The 19,686-nt window shown below is 38.7% G+C and overlaps 1 protein-coding gene across 11 annotated transcripts in view; it reads right to left on the bottom strand.

Annotated features, from left to right (window-relative positions):
- LDB2 (LIM domain binding 2) overlaps window positions 1-19,305 on the bottom strand; it is a 406,998-nt gene extending 387,693 nt beyond the window's left edge. For 3 of the 11 annotated variants that reach the window (XM_078148928.1, XM_020992776.2, XM_020992795.2), the window contains exon 1: window positions 18,756-19,301. In XM_078148928.1, coding sequence (XP_078005054.1) covers window positions 18,756-18,887 — 132 coding nt within the window. In that variant the 5' untranslated portion in view covers window positions 18,888-19,301. Of the gene's footprint in view, window positions 1-18,755 lie in introns of all 11 variants that reach the window. The other 8 variants (XM_078148929.1, XM_078148930.1, XM_078148926.1 and 5 more) reach the window with 5 other exon arrangements.
- Between the last annotated feature and the right edge of the window lie 381 nt (window positions 19,306-19,686).

The raw sequence follows: 19,686 nt of genomic DNA, 5'->3' as shown, positions 1-19,686 counted from the left end.
CTCTTTCTGCAACCCTTCAATGATGTCGAGATACAGGGGCCATATTTAATGATTTATAGTAGAAAAATAGAAGAAACTTGAAATTAACAATGTCTCCAGAATATCTAAGCCAATCGGTCACTGTATCTAATACCCCCTCTCCAACAACAAATTAACAGAGTAACAGTATGGAAGACAGTTAAAAGTACTTAGTTCAACTGTTTGGCAGTGGGGGCACTGAGAAGTCAGGAAGTAACTTGCTTTGCTTTCTTCAAAACCTTTAAGCATAGCTTTCGGGGCCCAAAAACCGTCATGACTCTAAAGGTCTCCAACTTTCCCCACACTGATTGGCAGAAGGAGGGAGAGGGAGGATTAGAAGCTGGAGTAGGGACTGACCTATTTAAGGAAGAGAAAACATGGTTGAAGTAGGGTAAGAAGCCTGGCTTTCAAAACTTGGGTTGTGAGTTCAATCTCATCTCTGATACTTGCTATAACTTGTGAGACCATTATAATATATCTGGGCTTTAGTTTCCTCCTATTTATAAGAATGGAGTTCAATTAGGTGATCTCTGAGATACTTCCAGCTCGGAATCCTATGATTTGGGCAATTTCTCACTGACTCAAAGCATTAAAAGTAATTATGACAACGAGGCGGAGGAGGAAGAGCAAATTTGGGAGTATAAATCGGTTTTCCTTGAGCTTTTCTCTCTTACCATAATTTCAAGTAAGATCCTCCAGTTATTCAGCCTAGCACTAAGTAAGGTATTATCTTTCAAGATATTATCCCTTTGGGGAGGAAATAATTAAATGGCTTTATGCCTCTAAAGATCACCAGATATTCAATGGACTCAAAGTCACAAAGTACAAAAAGTAGATTAAAAGGTAAAAAAAAAAAATGGGATCAGGAATCACTACATAAGAGTAGCAGTCTGCAGTGGGACATTACTCCTGAATCTGTAAAGGTCAACAACACACTGTACCCCTCATAGGAATGGGGATGGCACATGACCCTTCTCAGATTATTTCTACTTTGTCATGATGCCATAAGACATAGTGAATAGAGTGCTAGCATCAGGAAGCCTTGGGTTTGAATTCTGCCTAGTAACTAGCATTTATATCGCACTTTAAGATTTGCAAGGTGCTTTACAAATATTATCCCATTTGCTCCTCACAACAACCTGGGGAAGAGAGTACTATTTTCCCCATTTCACAGATGAGAAAACTGAAGCAGATGAAGGCCATATCAGTTGCCCAGAGTCACACAGCTAATAAGTGTGTGAGGCCACATTTGAACTCAGGTATTCCTGACTCCCTGACTCTACAACCAGTGTTCCAGCCACTATGCTACCCGGCTGTCTAAGATAAAATTATAGTCAATTCGTTAACTGTTAAATAATAGCAATGTATAATAATTGCATGATACTGAGCAAAATCATTTAATTGCTATAAGCTCATTTCCTTACCTGTAAGATGGAGGTAATAATAGTACCTATTCCACCAGCTTTTCAGGATCAAAATGAGGTAATGAAAGAAAAGAACTTAGCAAAAGTTAACATACTATATAAATATGAGCTAATAGGTATGTATTTTCTCCTCCCCTAAAAAATCTCAAAGAATTTTGAATTAGAGTAAGAAAGCTGACTATTCCCCAATCTCTTTTCTTCCACTTATTCCTATTATTTTATTATACCACATGCATCCAGATCACTTCAAGTAAATCTCAGGAGACTGGGTAATATTATATATGATATATGCTTGTTGGAAATACAGTGGAATGAATTATGGTTAAAATTTCAGTTTAAATTCTAAGTGTCTTGACGTGTTTTCCTTTCAGGCAGACACTTGGAAATATTATAATCTATAAACATATAGTTTAATGTTTATTTGTTTCAAAAAGAGTATTTTGGACAAATCAAATGAAAAGTTTAGAGTCCTTATAAAATTGGCTCAAATCACTATCCCAGCAAGTGTTTTTTTTTTAAATAATAGACACAAGTGACCATTTCCAAGCAGTTAAATGCACTTAGCCAACAGGTATTAACAGTCTTTCTGGAATAACCTAATACCTTAGGCTTATTTTCCAGTCTTAGTTCAGATGCATTCTAGCCCTCCTGAAAGACAGTCAGGACAGGGCAATTATTTATCTTTGCTTTTGTGTACTGTATATGTTGGCCCTTATGTATAAATGGCAGAGAGGAAGGAAGAAGCTTAATACTCCTTTTCTGAGCAAAGCATATTTTTAGAGAAAATGGCAAAATTGTATTTCCACAATGAATACCATCTTCTAGTTCCTTTCTGCAACAACAAGGTCATCATGATTAAACAGGATTTCCCTTCACCCCACAGAAAAAGAAAATAACAGGAGAGAGCAATATAAGGGGGACGTGTTAGAGAAGGACTTAGAGGAGTGGCTATACCACGACTGCTCCACTTGGTGCTAATCACATACAGATCTATTGCCTTCGTTTTTAAATTTATTTTCATGTAGCAGATGAGAAAAAATAAGATTCCTTGTAGTCTTACCCCATGATCTTCTGATGCTAGAATGTTCCTGTGTTCCAGGACACTAGCTTCTGCCTATGGTATGCTCACCCATAACTGAGAGTCAGAAAGCTTGATGAGGAAAATGAATCTAGTGATAAAGTGAACACTACATAAAAGTAAGACCAGCATTTCTTATTCTCGATGATCAAGGCGGGAGAGGGAGAATGGAAAACAAACAATTAAAGCACAAGATGAACCAAAATCCAACTGGAGATCTTTTAGAGCTGTAAGGGGCCCATGAACCCTCCTCCCTGTGCTCCAGATGTTGTTCAGGATGTCAAGTCCAGGTTTCCTGGAAGGGGCAGGAGGGGAAGGGGGTTACAGTGTAAGAGGAATAGAAAGAGCTTCCTTGACAACACCGTTCCTTTAAAAGGGAACAACACATGCGAGGGGCTTTGCCCTTCAAAGTCTGACTCCATGCTAGCCTGGCAAGCTGATCTCACACTACTTCCTAACATGTACTCTTCAATCTAGACAAACTGGCTGGTTTGCTATTGTGTACATAACATTCTAGCTCCTACCTGCATGTTTTTGCACAGGTTATCCTCACTCCCCTATCAAATGAGCAAGCACACCCACACCCACACACTCAAATGCTCTCCCCTCCTCCCCTCCACTTCTTAGAATCCCTAGGTTTAGCTTAGGTGCCATCTCCTAGATAAGGTCATTCCTGATCCTTTCAACTCTTAGTTCTCCCACTTGAATTGCTTTTAATTTACTTCATATACACTTACATATATACATGTTGTACCCCCCAGTAGAATAATAATTTTATTTTCGTCTCTGTATCCCCAGTGCCTCTTCTAGCATAATGCCCAGCACAGGCTCAATAAATGCTTGTTGAATTGAATTAAACTGGATGCCAATACTGCTATCCAAAGAAAACCTTTTAAGCCATACCAGGGTGTAGAGCTTATGAAGCTTTCCCTGATTTGCTCTTCCTTCCTTTGCTTAAGGCCTTTCCTCGTTGAACTTTGTTCTGTACTTCTGGTAATGGTCTAATCATGTCATATTTTGTATTACAGCTAGCCATGTTAGGTCTTATTCTTATTCTCCTCCCCTTTTCCTGGTCCTGGATTACAAGCTTTCTAAAGGAAGTGAATGGCACTGTCTTACTTAAATTTTGAATCTCTCCCAGCACCTAGGCCAGTGTTCTATACATAGGCACTTAACAAATGTTAAATGAATAAATGAATGATGCTGTCTAGTCTACAGAGAAACTAAGGGCTCCCCCCAAAAAAAATCCACTTGCATACCACCCTAAGTTCTCCCCTAAAACATTATGTCATTGTCAGAGAGTGACACTAAATAGAAAACAGAGTGAGAGAGATGAGGCAGACTTAGGGCGCAAACCGCTAAGCAGTGTATTCACTGTAGGGAATACTGAGACTCAGTTACCTCAGTACCACCTTGACTTTAGACTCATTGATGCAGAAGCAGAGGATGGCTTTATCTTCAACAGCATTCAATAGACCAGAGCTACAGAATCATTACATAACCTTAGCTTAACATAGTCTGGCTTGTTTTAAAAGTGCCATTTAAATCTGTCCTTTGTTTTCAGAGATCCAAGGCTAAAAATAATGTAACTCTGTAAACATGTATTTTTTAATTATATAAAAGAGAAAAGCTGTAAGTAGTATGTAGAACAGGCTTTAGTGAGCACTGTTATGAATATAGTATGCATGTGTGTATATATGTATAAAATTTATATGTGATGTATATTTCTTATGTATACAAACACAGTGATGGTTCACGTATAATGAGCCTGGAATTTACAATAAGGCAAGGGACCACCAGAGGAAGTATCATTGGTTATAAAAAGGTCTATAGTAATAGCAGAACTGAGACATCCCCAAATTCAAGTCCTGGGGGACAGCTGGTATGAAGCCACAGAGATGGAGATGGAACGCCAAGGTTGAGAAACAGTAGGATCAGATTGGTGGGAATAGACTTATTTGAAGAAGAGTAATATGAAATGAGCCAGGAAAGATAAGCTGAAGCCACACAGTGGAAGATTCCAGTTCCAGGCTGAAGAATTGGTATTTTATCCTAGAGGCATACCAATGGCATACACAATGCTTTGCAAATATCATACACATCCATTAGCTCCTTTGATTAGAGTAAAACACTTTCTGAATTATTATACTTTCCAACAAGCTGCATCAGAAACTTTCTAAGACCTTAGAAATGACCTTGGATTCTTAAAGATTTTTCTAGAAAAGGAACACAAGTTGTGACAGGTCTTACTCTCAGACCACATAGTTGTTGTTAGAGGAACAGCTCAGCTAAATTTGGAGAGGAGCATGACCAGGGTGACTAGAGGGAGATGAATTTTACAACCACAGTAACATATTACTGAAAGAATGTAATACATATGTGGATAAAGAGACCATCAACAAAGATTTCCACGAGGCACCTAATCAATCACTCAATAATTTTTAAGGTCTTATTATGGGCCAGAAACTGGGCTAAGTTGGGAAAGACACAAAGATCCCTCAAGGAACTGACCCTTCATGCTGAGGATTCTAAGAGGGGGAGGTAAGGAGGGAGGGGCTAAATTCAAGTCCTGGGGGGAGAGTGGATATGAAGCCATAGAGATGGAGATGGAACATCAAGGTTGAAAAATAGTAGGACCAGATTGGTGGGAAAAGACAGTATTTGAAGAGGAGTAATCTGAAATAAGCCACACAGTGGAGGACTCCAATGCCAGGCGGAAGAATTGATATTTTATCCTAGAGGCAGTAGAGAACCAATGGCATACAAAATTATAGATATAGATAGATATATAAGACACATCCATTAGCTCCTTTGATTAAAGTAGAATTATTACATTTTTCAACAAGTCCTTCAAGCTGCATCAGAAACTTTCTATGACATCAACTTTAAAAATTAATTGAGACCCACCTTCCCTACATAAAGCACCAAATGATTTACAACCTCTGTGCATGGTTACAATGCTAGCCACTCAAAATGCCTCCTTTTGTTTCAAAAGTAGGAGCAATAGCAACAAAGAAAACAGGAGAAAAAGTGCATATTTTTAAATAGAAAATAAGGGTAAATACTTCCTAAAGGTAGGCAGAATTCCCACTTAAGAGCACTACAATTTGAAGCTCCCTATTAAGAAGTTCAAACCAAACTTGGTGCCCACTATTTAAGAGTCCTCTCTTCCTCAGTCTTGCCTCCAATCTAGTTTGAGCATGTGGATGATTCATTCAGAATTTGGAGCTCCTTGGATGCAAAGCATCACACTGGGGCATCTTAGAAATTGCAAGGACTGGATTTTCATTTTAAACAAAACAATATTGTTTTAAAAGTAGAAGGACATTTAAGACAACAGTTGGGTTTTTTCTTTTAACATTAATATGTCCCTATTGCCCAGATACACATGTTTAAGACAGCTAGTAACCAGTGAAAGTACACCAGATACTCAGAGTCGCATCAGATCTCCAGGAACGAACTGTTTGACTCCATCACCAAATTCCTAGTTTCTAGTGCTAATGTAATATGTGACTTGGTTCCACCAAATCAAAACCATCCCAAGAGTCTGAGCATCCCCCTAAGTAGGTAATAAAAACCTTATGTGCAATGTTAATTTCAAATTGAGAACTTTCAGCCAGGTGCAGGAAAATCCTATTTTAAATAAGGGGTTCTTAACTTTTTTTGTGTTGTATACCCCTTTGGCAGCCTGGTGAAGGCAACAGACTCCTTCTCAGATGATGTTTTTACATCTATAAAATAAAATACATAGGATTACCAAGGAAAGCAATTATATTAAAACACAGTTGTCAAGATATTTTGTTAAAAAAAAATTCGCCAACCCAGGGTTAAGAACTCCTATTTAAATAATCACCTAAAACTCAGCAAAACCACTGTGTTTCTCACACTAATGCTGAGACTAAAGTGCATAGACATGTAGTCCTGATGACTACAGAGTCAGTCTCAGGAATAAGGAAAACTTTGGCCTGAGGGCAGGTACTATCTTCCCCTCCCCCACTCCTTTTTTAATCCCCAGCCCTTAGCACAGTGCCTGACCCATAGTAGGCACTTACTAAATGTTTATTGATAGATTGACTTCTGCTTCTGACACAAATTGGTTAAATAACCTAGAAGGGGACAATTCACTTAAATTCTCAGTTTCCCTAGGCAACTCCCTAAGCTTATACATCAAAGAGCATGGGCAGATCTATATTGATACAGGGGGTTTCCTTACCAAGTGTTCCCCATATCAATGAAATCACAGGTCTGCTTAAAAAAAAAAAAAGCTTCATTGGCAAAGGACCATTCATGTTTATTGCTTTGGGGCTGACTTGCCAACATGGATTTTCAGCAACAAAATAAAAACCTTAGGTGTCCCAAGAAATGAGCCACACAGAAAAGCAAAAGTTGAGGGCCTTTTTCTTTTCCCAACAGAAAATAATGTAATTGTTTGGCTATGCACAGCAGCTACATGCTATTTCTCTAGTCTGGCAGATGAGAAATTATTATTGAAATACTGTAAATATCATAGGTGTCTTAGTCAATGAAATGGGGCATAGGGAGGAATGTATAACTGGAGCAATTGAACACTGGAAGCAGGGACCCTGAAGAGAAATGAGATAAAAATCATCGTGGTGGAACTTGCGGCTGTATCCAGAAGGAAATTATACTAATCTAGCCAGGTAGTTTACCTCCATGTGAAACGTATTACTGTGCCAAAGACTCCACAGCAGTAGCTGGCAAGGTAGCCCTTCTACCTGTTACTGCATTTTTGATACGGTAGGAAGTAAACCACAAGGTGTCACAGCGCTTCAGCCGGCAGCCAGGGCTCTTGTCAGTCTAGACACGCAGGTTGGGGCTTCAGGTTCCCTACCAGGGCTGACACAGCTCTCTACTAGAAGTCTGTGCCATGCTGCATATTTCCAAGCACTGCTCTTTAGGGGAAATGGTCAGGCAAGGCCAGCCAGGTTGCTTCTAATCTATGCCCTGAGGGACATATGGAATATTCCTCTTTATAACCTGATTTTCGAAGGGGCTGTGCTTAGCAGCATCCTGGCATCCTAACTGAGTTTCTTGGATTATATTATTAACCCAGTGAAAGAACAGGCAGGCTCAGGGTTTGTTTTTTTGTGTGTGTGGTTTTTTTTTTTCCCTTCAACATAATGACACACATACAGCATTGTATCTTGGAATCTGGTCATGATTTTCAATGCAAAAGCTCAGCTCTTAATACTTAACTTAGGGTGTGTCAGTAAGATAATTACAAGTTGAATTTATGGAAACATGAACATATACAGGATTCCATTCTGCAGAATAGTGACTCTTCCACAATAGGTAGATAGATAATGGTTAAACAATTATTTTTTAACTGTTGGGATGCAAGTAATACATCTCTGTCAGGATGTAGAATAAGCAGTCTTTCAGGGAAGTTACAATGCAGATTTTGTGCCTTGATCATTAAAAGGGGTAACCAATACGCAAGGACTATCATTCTAAGATTTTTTTTTTTAAGATATTCATGGCTAATGACAAAACATATCTCCCTACCCATGACAGAGAGGTGGTAGACCACAGGAGTAGAATGAGGCATACCCTGTCATGAATAGTCAAAATGGTCTATTTATTTTACTTAACTGTAGTTCTTTAGTTTAAGGGAGGGCTATTTGGGTGGCAAGGGGGAGTTGTTAGGAAGTTACAGGGATGTAAGACAAAATAAAAAAAATGTTATTAGTTAAGAGAAAGTAAATATACTCAACTTTTTTTTCACCTCCTTTATTTCCTGATATGCACTAAGAGATAACAACTATAGATAATGACTACCTGAGCCAAGTAGCATCTTGGAGGTGAACAAGGTGTTGACAGGAGATGGAGAGGGGCAATGGATATAACCAGATGCCCTTGTCCAGGAGTTTAAGTCATGTCTGACTCTCTGTGACCCCATTTGGGGTTTTCTTGGCAAAGATACTGGAGTGGTTTTCCATTTCCTTCTCCAGCTCTTTTTACAGATGAAGAAACTGAGGTAAACAGGGTTAAGTGACTTGCCTAGGATCACACAGTAAGTTTCTAAGGCCAGATTTGAACTCAGGTCTTCATGACTCTAGTCACAGTACTCTATCCACTGTGCCACCTAGCTGCCCCAACTAGATGTTAAGAGTCTACATTCCACTTTGTCAGGCAAAAATCTCATATCAATACTGCCTTTGACAAAGTAGGTTTTCGATACATATGTGTGTGTATATATATACATATATATATATATATATATGTATGTATGTATGTATGTATGTATGTGTGTGTGTATATATATATATATACGCATATACTGTATAATATTAAATATATGTGTGTGTGCCTTTGCCTGCCCTTTTCAGAGTTATGATAAACATTAACTAAACAATTACCACAAATTTTCTTCTACAGCCTAGAATGTTAACTAAATGTTTATAAGTCCCTGGGCAAAGGCTGGTATGGGGTACTTAGAATCATTGAGCTAGGTGGGGTGCTGGTAAACCCTGGGTTCACCCCATGCAGGAACCCTGTCTACAACATCTTCAACAAGTGATCACCTACCTTCTGCTCATTCACTTCATTAATTTGCAAAGCAGCCCAATTTGCACAGCTCCATTTCCTAGAAACTTTTTTCCCCTTACATTTATCCATAATCTTCCTACCCACAACATCAATTCGCTGTTCCTAGTTCTGCTCTCCCTTGGTTCTCTTTATACTTGTCTGACTCCTAGTTCTCAGTTTCCTTTACTTAGCCACGTCACAGCTAATAATTGTGGGTGTCCCCCAAGGCTCTGTTGTGCGCCCTTATCTCTTCTTGATCTATATTTTCTTACACGGTGATGTCAGCAGCTCCCATGTATCTCTGTGCAGATGATTCCCAGACTAATGTATTCGACCTAAGTCTCTCTTCTGATCTCCAGTCTCACATCCTTTTGGACATCTCAAAATGGAAGTCCTGTAGGTTTTTCCATCCACTCTCCTCTTCCAAACTTTCCTATCACTGTTGAACACACCATTGTTCCAGTTACCCAGGCTTGCAAACTTGACCTCTCCCTCTCACTCACACCACATACTGAATCCATTGCCAAATCTTGTCATTTCTGCCTTCACGACATCTCTCCTAAATGTAACATTCCATTCACACACACACCACCTAAAATAGGTACTCATCATCTCTCTCCTAATCCACTGCAGTACCCTAATTGTGCTTCCTGCCTCAATTCTATCCCCACTTCGATCTATCCCCACATCTGCCAAAGTAACTTTCCTAACCAATCCAACCATGTCACTCCGCACCACCCAATAAAACCAATGGCTCCCTTTTACTTGAAGATCAACTATAAAGTCCTCTGGCACTTAAAATCATTCGTAACCTGGTCCCTTCCTACCTCTCCAGTCTTCTTCTACTTTATACTCTTCTATATACTTCCCAATCCAGTTACAATGGCCTACTTACTGTCACACACACACACACACACACACACACACACACACACACACACACACACTTCATCTCCCATCTCACCTTTGCAAAAGCTGCCTCCCATTCCTGGCATGCTCCTCCTCCTCCCCTCTGCTTCTCAGTGTCCTTGGCTTCCTTCAAAGACTCAGATCCAATCCCATCTTCTTCAGGCAGTTCTCCCCCATCTTAACTGTTAATGTTTTCTCATCTGAGATTTCTTTCCCTCTACTTTCTACATTTTTATATGTATATAGTTGTCTGCATGTTGTGTCCCCCATTAAAATCTGCGTTCTTTAAGGGCACCCACTGTTTTTGCCTTTCTCTGTATCTTCAGTAGTTAGCCAGTTTAGGATCCCAACACATAGTAAACACTTAATAAATGCTCGTTTGCCTGGCTGGCCGCCCTTTCCCTACCCCTGCCCAGAGCAACAAAGAATAAACTTCTCTCCCCTCTCAGATGATGGTCCTTAAAATATGGACATATCACAGCCTATGGTCCAATAAGAAGTAGGTCCTGGTGGCAGCTAGGTAGCACAGTGGATAGAGCACCGGCCCTGGATTCAGGAGGACCTGAGTTCAAATCCGGCCTCAGACACACAACACTTACTAGCTGTGTGACCCTGGGCAAGTCACTTAACCCCATTGCCTAGCCAAAAAAAAAAAAAAGTAGGTCCTGCTTCTAGGTAAATAGTGGCTAGGAGAAATAGTACAAATTGTTTTTTCCTCTTATCTTTAACTTCAAAGCACATAACAAAGTGCTTTACATATAGTAGGTGCTCAATAAATGTTTGTTGTTCTCTGAATGTTCTGTTGAAACTAAACTTTAGACTTTAGACTCACAGTCTTTAATACAGAGGACACTCAGAGAATCAGCCATCGGTCACAAAAGACAGTGAATGACAGAAGAAGACAACACTTAGGGTGACTAGCTTTGGGTAAGGAATCTAACATAGATTTTCAAGATGTGAAAAAAAAAATCCATTTACTTCTTTGAAAATTCCTAATCAGGTACAGCTAGGTGGCACAGTGGATAGAGCACCGGCCCTGGATTCAGGAGGACCTGAGTTCAAATCCAGCCTCAGACACATAACACTCACTAGCTGTGTGACTCTGGGCAAGTCACTTAACCCCGATTGCCTCACCAAGAAAAAAATTCCTAATCAAACTCAATTAAATCTGAATCTGTAAATTGCACAACCTGATACAGTCAACGGAATATTACCCCAAATGGAAATATCCGTTCTTAAAACAGAAAAAGCTTCAAAGAACTTCCAGCTCACATATTTCCCTACTCCTGAAAAGAACCATTTATCCTATCTGAGAAGATCAGCCATTGATGATGTGACACACTGAATCAGGCTTTAAACACACATTCAAGTGTACACACATATCAACAATCTATACACACACATGTGCGTACACACAGCCCTTTAGCTCAGAATCATAGAATACTCACTAGGGATGGGAGGGAACTGAGAGATCATCACAGTGGTGTCAAATTCAGATATGAACCGAATAACTAAATTTTATAAAAGGATCCCTGCAGGCCAGATAAGGACCTAGAAAACAAATATTACTATTATCTATGTTCTACTGTATTTTACTTATTCCATGATGACATTTGCATCTGGACTAAGGAATACCATAGGCCACATGTCTGACATCTCTAAAAGTGAATCTCTTACTTTACAGACGAGGATGATGAGCCTTAGAGAGGTGCATGTGCATTATAAACTTCAGATTGTCATGGAGAAAGAATTTACCTCGACAACAGTGATAATGTGTTTTGATGAAGATATAAAGTGGAAGGAGCACTGGTTCTGGAGTCAGAGAATCTTGGGTTACATCCCAGCTCTGCTATATACCATTATGACCTTGGGCAAAGTTACTTTAAACTCTGGGCCTCAGTTTCCTCATCAGTAAAATGATAAAGTTTATAAGGGGTTCTCAATCATTTTTGTTGGACCTTTTTGACAGTCTGGGGAAGCTTATGAAGCCTTTCTCAGAAAAATGTTTTAAGATGTACAAAATTAAATATATAAGTTTACAAATGAAACCAATTATATTGAAATTGATGTATTTCTTAAAATCATCAAATCCAGGTTAAGAACCCTTGGACTAGATAAAAACAATAAATAGGAGGTTACAACATGAATCCTTGTGACTAAATCCTTGGACTAGATGGACTCTAAGGTCTAGTCTAGCTATAAACCAATGACTGCATAAAATGAAAATATTGATGCATGAATAGTTGGGCATTGTACTTTCCATTGTTTCTCTAATAGCAGGGATAGGTTAACATTGTGCCATCTATACTCTCTCATTTACTTTGTGACTCAAGAATTTGGAAGACAGTTGCCTGATTTGGATGACCAGTTAGATAGCTTTGCTGTATGTGATCAGCAGCACAGAGAAAAGCTCATTGGACTTTCTGGGATGGAATCTAATTTTCTAGCATCCTTAGTACCAAATCCTATACAGCTCTAACCAGCCAGACTTGGACAAATATAATTATATCTGCTGGTCAAATGCTCTAGCAAAAATCAGAATTATCACTGCTGCTCCTATCACAGTCTTTTGGACTACCTATGATATAAAACCTTGTTTTGTTTTTTTGTTTGTTTGTTTGTTTTGTTTTTGTTGAAAATAAGTTGTCTTTGCTCCAATCAAAAATTTCAAAGGTCAAGATGATAGACACTGTTCCTGAATGAGAGATATATGTTTGACTCAACTGAGTACAGGTAATATGACAAATGAAGGCTCTTAAGTAATCTGAAAGATTTTATTTTTTAGATGAGATACAGTTAAGAGTGTACCATCCACAACCAAATAAATGCATTCAAGAAATCCCAAGATTGCAATATTTGCAAAGCTGGTTTATTTGCTCAAAAAACAAAAAAAAAGGCATTCTGTATATTCTTCACGAAAAACAAACTGGTAAGGACAATTGTAATGAAAGGAGATTTACAGCCTGTTCTCCACATACTTGATTTGTAATCTCAAACCCCAAAAGAAAGCTAAACATTCTCCAAATGTATACAGTTTGATTTTTTTTTTATCATAATGCACTTACCTCCCAAAATTAAGCTTTCATTGATTCTGAGCTGATAAGAATCTGCCTTGAAAGCAAATTGACTGATTCTCCCCCCTCCCTTCCTGGCCTCCTAAGAATTGTTAGTTTGTAGCAATTTTTAATTAAAAACAGCTCCCACAGAAGAAAATAGAAAAAAAAAACTTCAGGGAAAATAAAATCAGTCCAGCCGTCCTTCAATTTCTTCTCTAAGGCCATGTTGATATAAAGGAGAGTTTGGAAGCTCCCTCCTTGAAAAATGCCCTTTGGGTTCCTGCTAACCATTGTCAAAATAGGTTTGATCTAGTCCTCTTCTTCCCAAAATTCTTATTAAATTGAAAATTTTTAGGGTACCTCAAGGAAACAGCAACATTATTTTTTCCTCAATTCCTCAAAACAAGTTATCTCAAAGCATTTTCTTTTTCCCCCTCCGAACTTAAACATCTAAACTCATTTTAACGACACTCTATCTACATAAAATCAGTGATAACAGGCTGCTCCAACAATAAATAGGAGGTTCCAACATGAATCCTTGTGACTAAAGCATACAGAAATGGAGCTGCAGGAGTAAGAATTTTTTTTTCACAGGGAATTTTGATGACAAGCTGGGGAGAAAACAACCAAACAATAGACATTAAATGTTAACGTCACCAAAAATATTTGGTTCAGTACCAACATTCATGTTAAATTCCATGGAACTAGAACTTTATCAGACCACAATGTTACTTATGTGTACTTGTTCTGAACTGTAATCATAATTTTCACTCAATCCTGGAGAGGGTGGGGGACAGGGAGGAGAGGAATAATATGAAAGAGAAGTTACTATCACGAAGCATCAATGAAAGAGAAATAGATATGTGAGGTCTGGTAATGATTTTGGCCCTAACAGCCATCATTAAAAACAAAACAAAAAACTTTCATCTTTTAAAAGAGGATCTTGCTAAAAGGAAAGGAAGCCAGTCCTCTTGGAAACAGAAATTACCAGACCACCTGAATGAGCAAATGAAATAAATGGAGACAACACAGCACCAAGTTACCTTCAATAAATGACAACATTTTAAATATCAGCACTTGGTCAACTTTAATCCACTGAACAATCCAAACAACTTAAAATGGTCATTATTCTATTTTTTTCCTTGTTTTGTTTCAAGTACATACATGCAGATAGATAGATACACATACATACACACATGTATGTATTTATGTATGTATATATGTATACATGTATGCATACATAACTATTTATTTAATGTTAAAATGCAAGCCAAGTAATATAATCAAATAATTACAATTTTCTTTATCAACATTTTCCCATGAAACACAGAAATTTAGGAGCACTTAATTTTTCTTCTTTTCTTCCTGATTCCAGGACCTTTCATGTTATGATCATATAGTTAACTGTATAGTCAAAACAAACTTAAAAATCAAGATTCTCCAAAAATGTGATCTGGATGTCAAAATGGGTGTTTTGGAAATAAAAAGTTCAGCAGAAGTGTTCCAATGAAAAAGATCACTTTTTCCTCCTTTCATTACAGGGTTGTTCAAGCACACAATTGTAAGGCAAAACTCACAAGAAGAATCTGAATACTAAATACATTTTTATGAAATTCTGATCTGATTTAGATAACCCCCCACACACACACACACACACAAACCCACCACACTTCCAAACGACAAAGAGTGTATTTTGCTAACATTAAAAATATACTCTAAAATATTTTTACAGTCCTTTAAAGGAAAAGGGTGAGATGATAAAATGCATTCATGTACAAATCTTTTATTCTCCACAATGATTAAATTACCTAATTCTAAAATTTACCTGATCTACTAAGATAAATTTGGTAGTAGGGGTTGTGGGGTGGACTTAGTAGGAGAGAAAATTGGAGAGCAGAAAAGAGACTGCCATCACAGCTCTCTTCCTCTCATCTAAAAGGCGTACACCCATCAAAAAATTAAAGTGTTAGATATGAATTTCCATGATCTACCATCCAACTTCAGCTGTTATTATTAGCACAGTTTTCTCTCAGCACCTAGCAAAATATGTTGCATGTTGTAACAAATGATGTTTGCTAAATTAATGTAGTCCTACCCATAGTTCTATTCTGTTTTATTTTGTTTTGTTTTTCTTTCTCCACTATTAACCCAGCATTTCAAGACTACTCTTATGGGTAGCCTAAGGATTATCAGCAAAATTGTAGAGTACTAAATAAAATGCAAGGCTTTCAAAGTAATCTTAGAACTAGAAGGCATTTTGGAGATCATTTGATCCAACTCATTCATTGTACAGAAGAGTAAACTGAGACCCAGCAGAGGTAAAGTGAATTGCCCAAGGTCATACATATAATTAGTAATGGCAGATCTGGAAATAGACACCAGATCTTCTAATCTCTGGTACAACTGCACTTTCCACTACTCCACCCTGCCTTTCAAAACAGGCTAAAGGCATAGTCTAGCCTTTTTGGCATATGTCAAACTGTCCAAGAAAGTAACCATACTTTGCTAACTGTTTCTGGTTGAGTTTAGTTTTGCTTAATAGGAAAGAATGCACCACCAACCCCCTTTACTGCCTTCACACAATTTCCTGGATGTCAGATTTAGACACAGGGTGTGGTTTTCTCAATGTATATAAGTATCATGCTTTATTTATCACTTTTCAGCCTTCTAAAGAAAAACACTTACATTTTTTCCAAGAAATTCCTACAACATTTAACTCCCTTTATTTTCTACACAGGAACTTTTCATTGACATGGTGCAAAATAAACAAACTACAACCATTTGGATCAAGCCCAGATTCATGTAGCCAGAGTTGAAAGTAGAGACAATTACCTAAATAACTTGGTGTGGGTGTAAAGAATCAAGGGGTATCAATACACTTCAGGAAGGTGGGTGGGGAGAAGAGATGGGGGTGGGGCAGGCAAAAGGTAGGGAAGAGTATTGATCTCATCCAAAGGACTGGCTAAAATAACTGAATTCATTGGATATACACTTTGTACAGCCTGTGTTACAAATCTACTGTGTAATGCAAAGTTGTTTTGGAAGGCTGACCCATTGCTTTGTTCTATGACCACAGGCAAGCAACTTAACCTTTCTTGCCTCAGTTTCCCTATATGTAAAATGAGCATAATAAAATTGGCACTGTATACATCATTATTGTGATGGGGAAAACAGCTGATAAACCTTAAAATAGAAACATGCATTGGTACTGTATTATCATCACATTGATTCTTTAAACCAGTGACCACATAGGCTACTCCTGATGTGAAATTTTCTTACTTTCCAAGTACACGATATGCCAAAATCATGTTTGAAGATAATATCCTAGAGATACTGATTTGATTCTACTTTTATATTACACATAATTGCACAAATGTAAGCTGTCATGTGAATTGATTTAGATAATTTCCTCACATTTCTAATTAGGAGTGAAAAGAGTCTTAAAGTTTGAAAGATTTAGTTTGATGTATTATTTTCATTAAATATGCCAGATCAAGCCCCTGCTTTTATGGACACAGAAGTAAAAAAAAAAAAAACCTAACAAAACCTCTTGAATTTTAGGACACCGTTAAAGAAACTATTCTATGTCAAAGTTTAAAGTGTTTTTAAACTTTTTTTCTAAATGGAGAAGCACTCTAGGCTTTAAAAGAAATATAAAACTTTAAACCAAATACATAATAATAATAATAATAATAATAATAATAAAGTTAGAAGTTCCTACAGTTTGACTACCCCCAAAGAAAATACATTTTTGAAGAAACAAGATACAAAAGTCCTCCCTTGGATATAAAACAAATCTAGCAACTTCACTGTATCCTGCTGAAATTTATGAAAGCTAGTGCAAGGACCTATGCCTAGTTTAGCAGTTCAGAACTGGCCATATAATGTTTGAAAGAGAACTAATGAATACAAAATACCAGAGTGAAGTCTGCCTTGGTTCCCAAAAGAGGAAAGAGAGTTATGGGAAGGAATCTCTTTGCATAACTTCTCTGAAACTTTCTGAAATGTTCATGTAAGTTGCTTTTAAATCTCATTGCTAGTCACAGATTGCATTTCAACAACTAAAAATCTCTTCTCTTACACTTATTATCTGCCTTCCTCCCCACCCCCCAAATCAAATACTTTCACCAATGTATTCATAAGATATTTTCTTTCCTTCTAATTCTTAAAAGCGCTGTACTTTCTTCAATAGTTTGTGTAGGAATTTAATTCTAACACCCAGTTGTTAGATTCTGAATGGAGCAAACTCCTCCCCCGCCCCAAAATAAAGACATATGTACAAGTAAGTCCCAGGCAGCAATTAGTGCCCTCTATGCAAAACAGTTATTATTTTTGTAGATGCATTTGCTTCTTGGATATTAGTGATGTTATGAATTGCATATAACATTCATGGAGCAATATGTAAGGAAAACATCAGTGATAACACAGTTTTAAAAAAGCAGTCCTTTGCCAGCAGTTGGCCAATCAGAAAGCAGGTCACATCTTGTTAGCTGTATCATATACATTAAACGTCATGAATTCTGCATGGCTTAGCTGACAATTCATACATGTGTTTTATTTTATAAAAACCTTGAGTAGTTCTTTTCAAAACTTGTGTTTCAACAATCAGATTCATCTTAAATTTTCCCCAAATCATTCACTCTAGCTCCACACAAATGCACTGGACATTTGCAATCCGTAGAAGGCTATTAATTTTATAAGATTTATATTTCTAGTGTTGTCAGGGCATCCCCACTAAACTCCCTTTGGAAATATTTCAATACAAAGCATGTGCCCTGGCGTCAACATAGGCACATGGACCCAAATGCAGCCTAATTTAGCAGGCATGCTTTCACTCCAGAAAGTAAGGTTTCATTAAATATTTAAATTGCAGGAGGCAAGCTTTAAGTTTTTCATTTCAAAGTCCTCCCAAGTATTTCTATTATTCCTCTTCACTTAAGTGCTTACACCAGAGCTTGCTGGTCTTTAAGGGAAAAGATCCCAAGAGTGTAAAAATTAGGAACAGTTTCTACAAAGCCCCTCACACCAGTCCACGTTAGGAGGTACTCTGTCAGCTGTGCGATAAAGTCAGGAACTGATCACTTCCCCTCCCAAAGGCAACTGCTTTCCGATTAATACAGAAATATGCATATTTTATGATGAACATGTGTTCCTTAAGGACGACTCATAGGACAAGTTTTTCAAAAGTGTGCTCCTGGGGCTCTTCCGGGGTTACCTTTACATTTGGGAGGGGGTAACTGAAAAAACAAACCCAAGAAAACAAATGTAGTTTCCCGGTAGACCCGCTTCTGGAATTTACAAAGATTATTTCAACTCATGCAAATGACCATCCAATACCTTGCAAGATACTCCCAGACTATGTCAGCAGGACGGACACCCTACCACTTTAAAACAAACCACTTTAAAAAGAAAAAAAAAAGGAAGAAAGAGGCAGCATTTGCTCAGATGGAGGGAGGGATTTGAGAATTCAACCTGAAGTGCTGCTGGGCTCTATTTCGAGATTTCAGCATCAACTGTGGTCTGCTCCAAGAGTTGCAGTGCACGGCAATAGAATGAGGGATCACCCACTGAAACTCGTGCATTAACGGGGGCGGGGAGGAGTGCATTCCAGGGTCTCTCCAGGCTGGTTAATGGGATGGGACGCTTCGGCTGGATTCCCCCCCCTGAAGCCCCTCATTGACCATGCATGCCTAGCCAGGGAAGGAAGGTTGGGGCACTTACCTCTGTGCGAGACTGCAGCCTCTTGTTCATCTCATAGATTCGGTACTCTGGCTGCACCATGTACGGTGTGTGCCTCCTATAAAATGGGCCGAAAGGAGAAGAATAGAAGGGGTCATGTGGTGTGCTGGACATCTTGCCTGCTTGGAGGAAATCAAGCTATAGAGAGTATCACCAACATCCATACAGAGCACATGGGCTGTGTGTTCTTCCCAGTACAAAGTAGCTGCGCGCACACACACGCGCACACACACACACACACACAGAGCCACAGAGACACACTGACTGGAAACTGCTGTGGGAGCCCTCTCTCTATAGCAAGAGGCAGAGGCAGAGAGAGCAGGAGAGAGGAGGGAGAGCGAGCGAGAGAGCGCACGAGAGAGGAGGGAGAGGGAGAGAGGGGAGAGAGAGCACAAGCTCCGGAGAGAGAGAGAGAGAAAGAGAGGGAGGGAGGGAGGGAGGCAGAGGGAGAAAGAGAGAGGGGGGAAGAGAAAGACGGAGAGAGACTGGAGAGCTTCAGGCACAACTGCTCGGGTTTGTTTTTTTGTTTTTAAAGAAGCAGTATTTGTGGAGAGGTCATTTCCTGTCCACACTGTAGAGTAGTTCAAAAATATAATTTTCCTCCCAGTCTGACAGAGGTCTAAGGTTTGGTTTTAATTTTTCCCAGTCAGGACCCCTTAGGAACAGAGCAGGCAGACTGGTTAGCACATAGATGGTTTAACCGCTGCCTGGGCAGCCCAGGTTTGGTCAGTATCAGAAAAGGGATTTACCACCAGATCCATCAAGTGCAGGACCCAGAAATACCCTGCATTTGGGGCTGCTGACTCACTTTGAGGGGAAGATGTCTCTGTGAGGATTTCTTGCCACTCGGAGGATTTGCATTTGCCTCCAGTAGTTGCAGTAGCTTGTCACATCTCTGCACTTTATTTGCCTC

Source organism: Phascolarctos cinereus, unplaced genomic scaffold, assembly GCF_003287225.1.
Source record: "Phascolarctos cinereus isolate Bilbo 61053 unplaced genomic scaffold, phaCin_HiC Scaffold_9;HRSCAF=440, whole genome shotgun sequence".
In the NCBI taxonomy this organism is placed as follows: domain Eukaryota; kingdom Metazoa; phylum Chordata; class Mammalia; order Diprotodontia; family Phascolarctidae; genus Phascolarctos; species Phascolarctos cinereus.
This window is presented reverse-complemented; position numbering and strand designations above follow the sequence as displayed.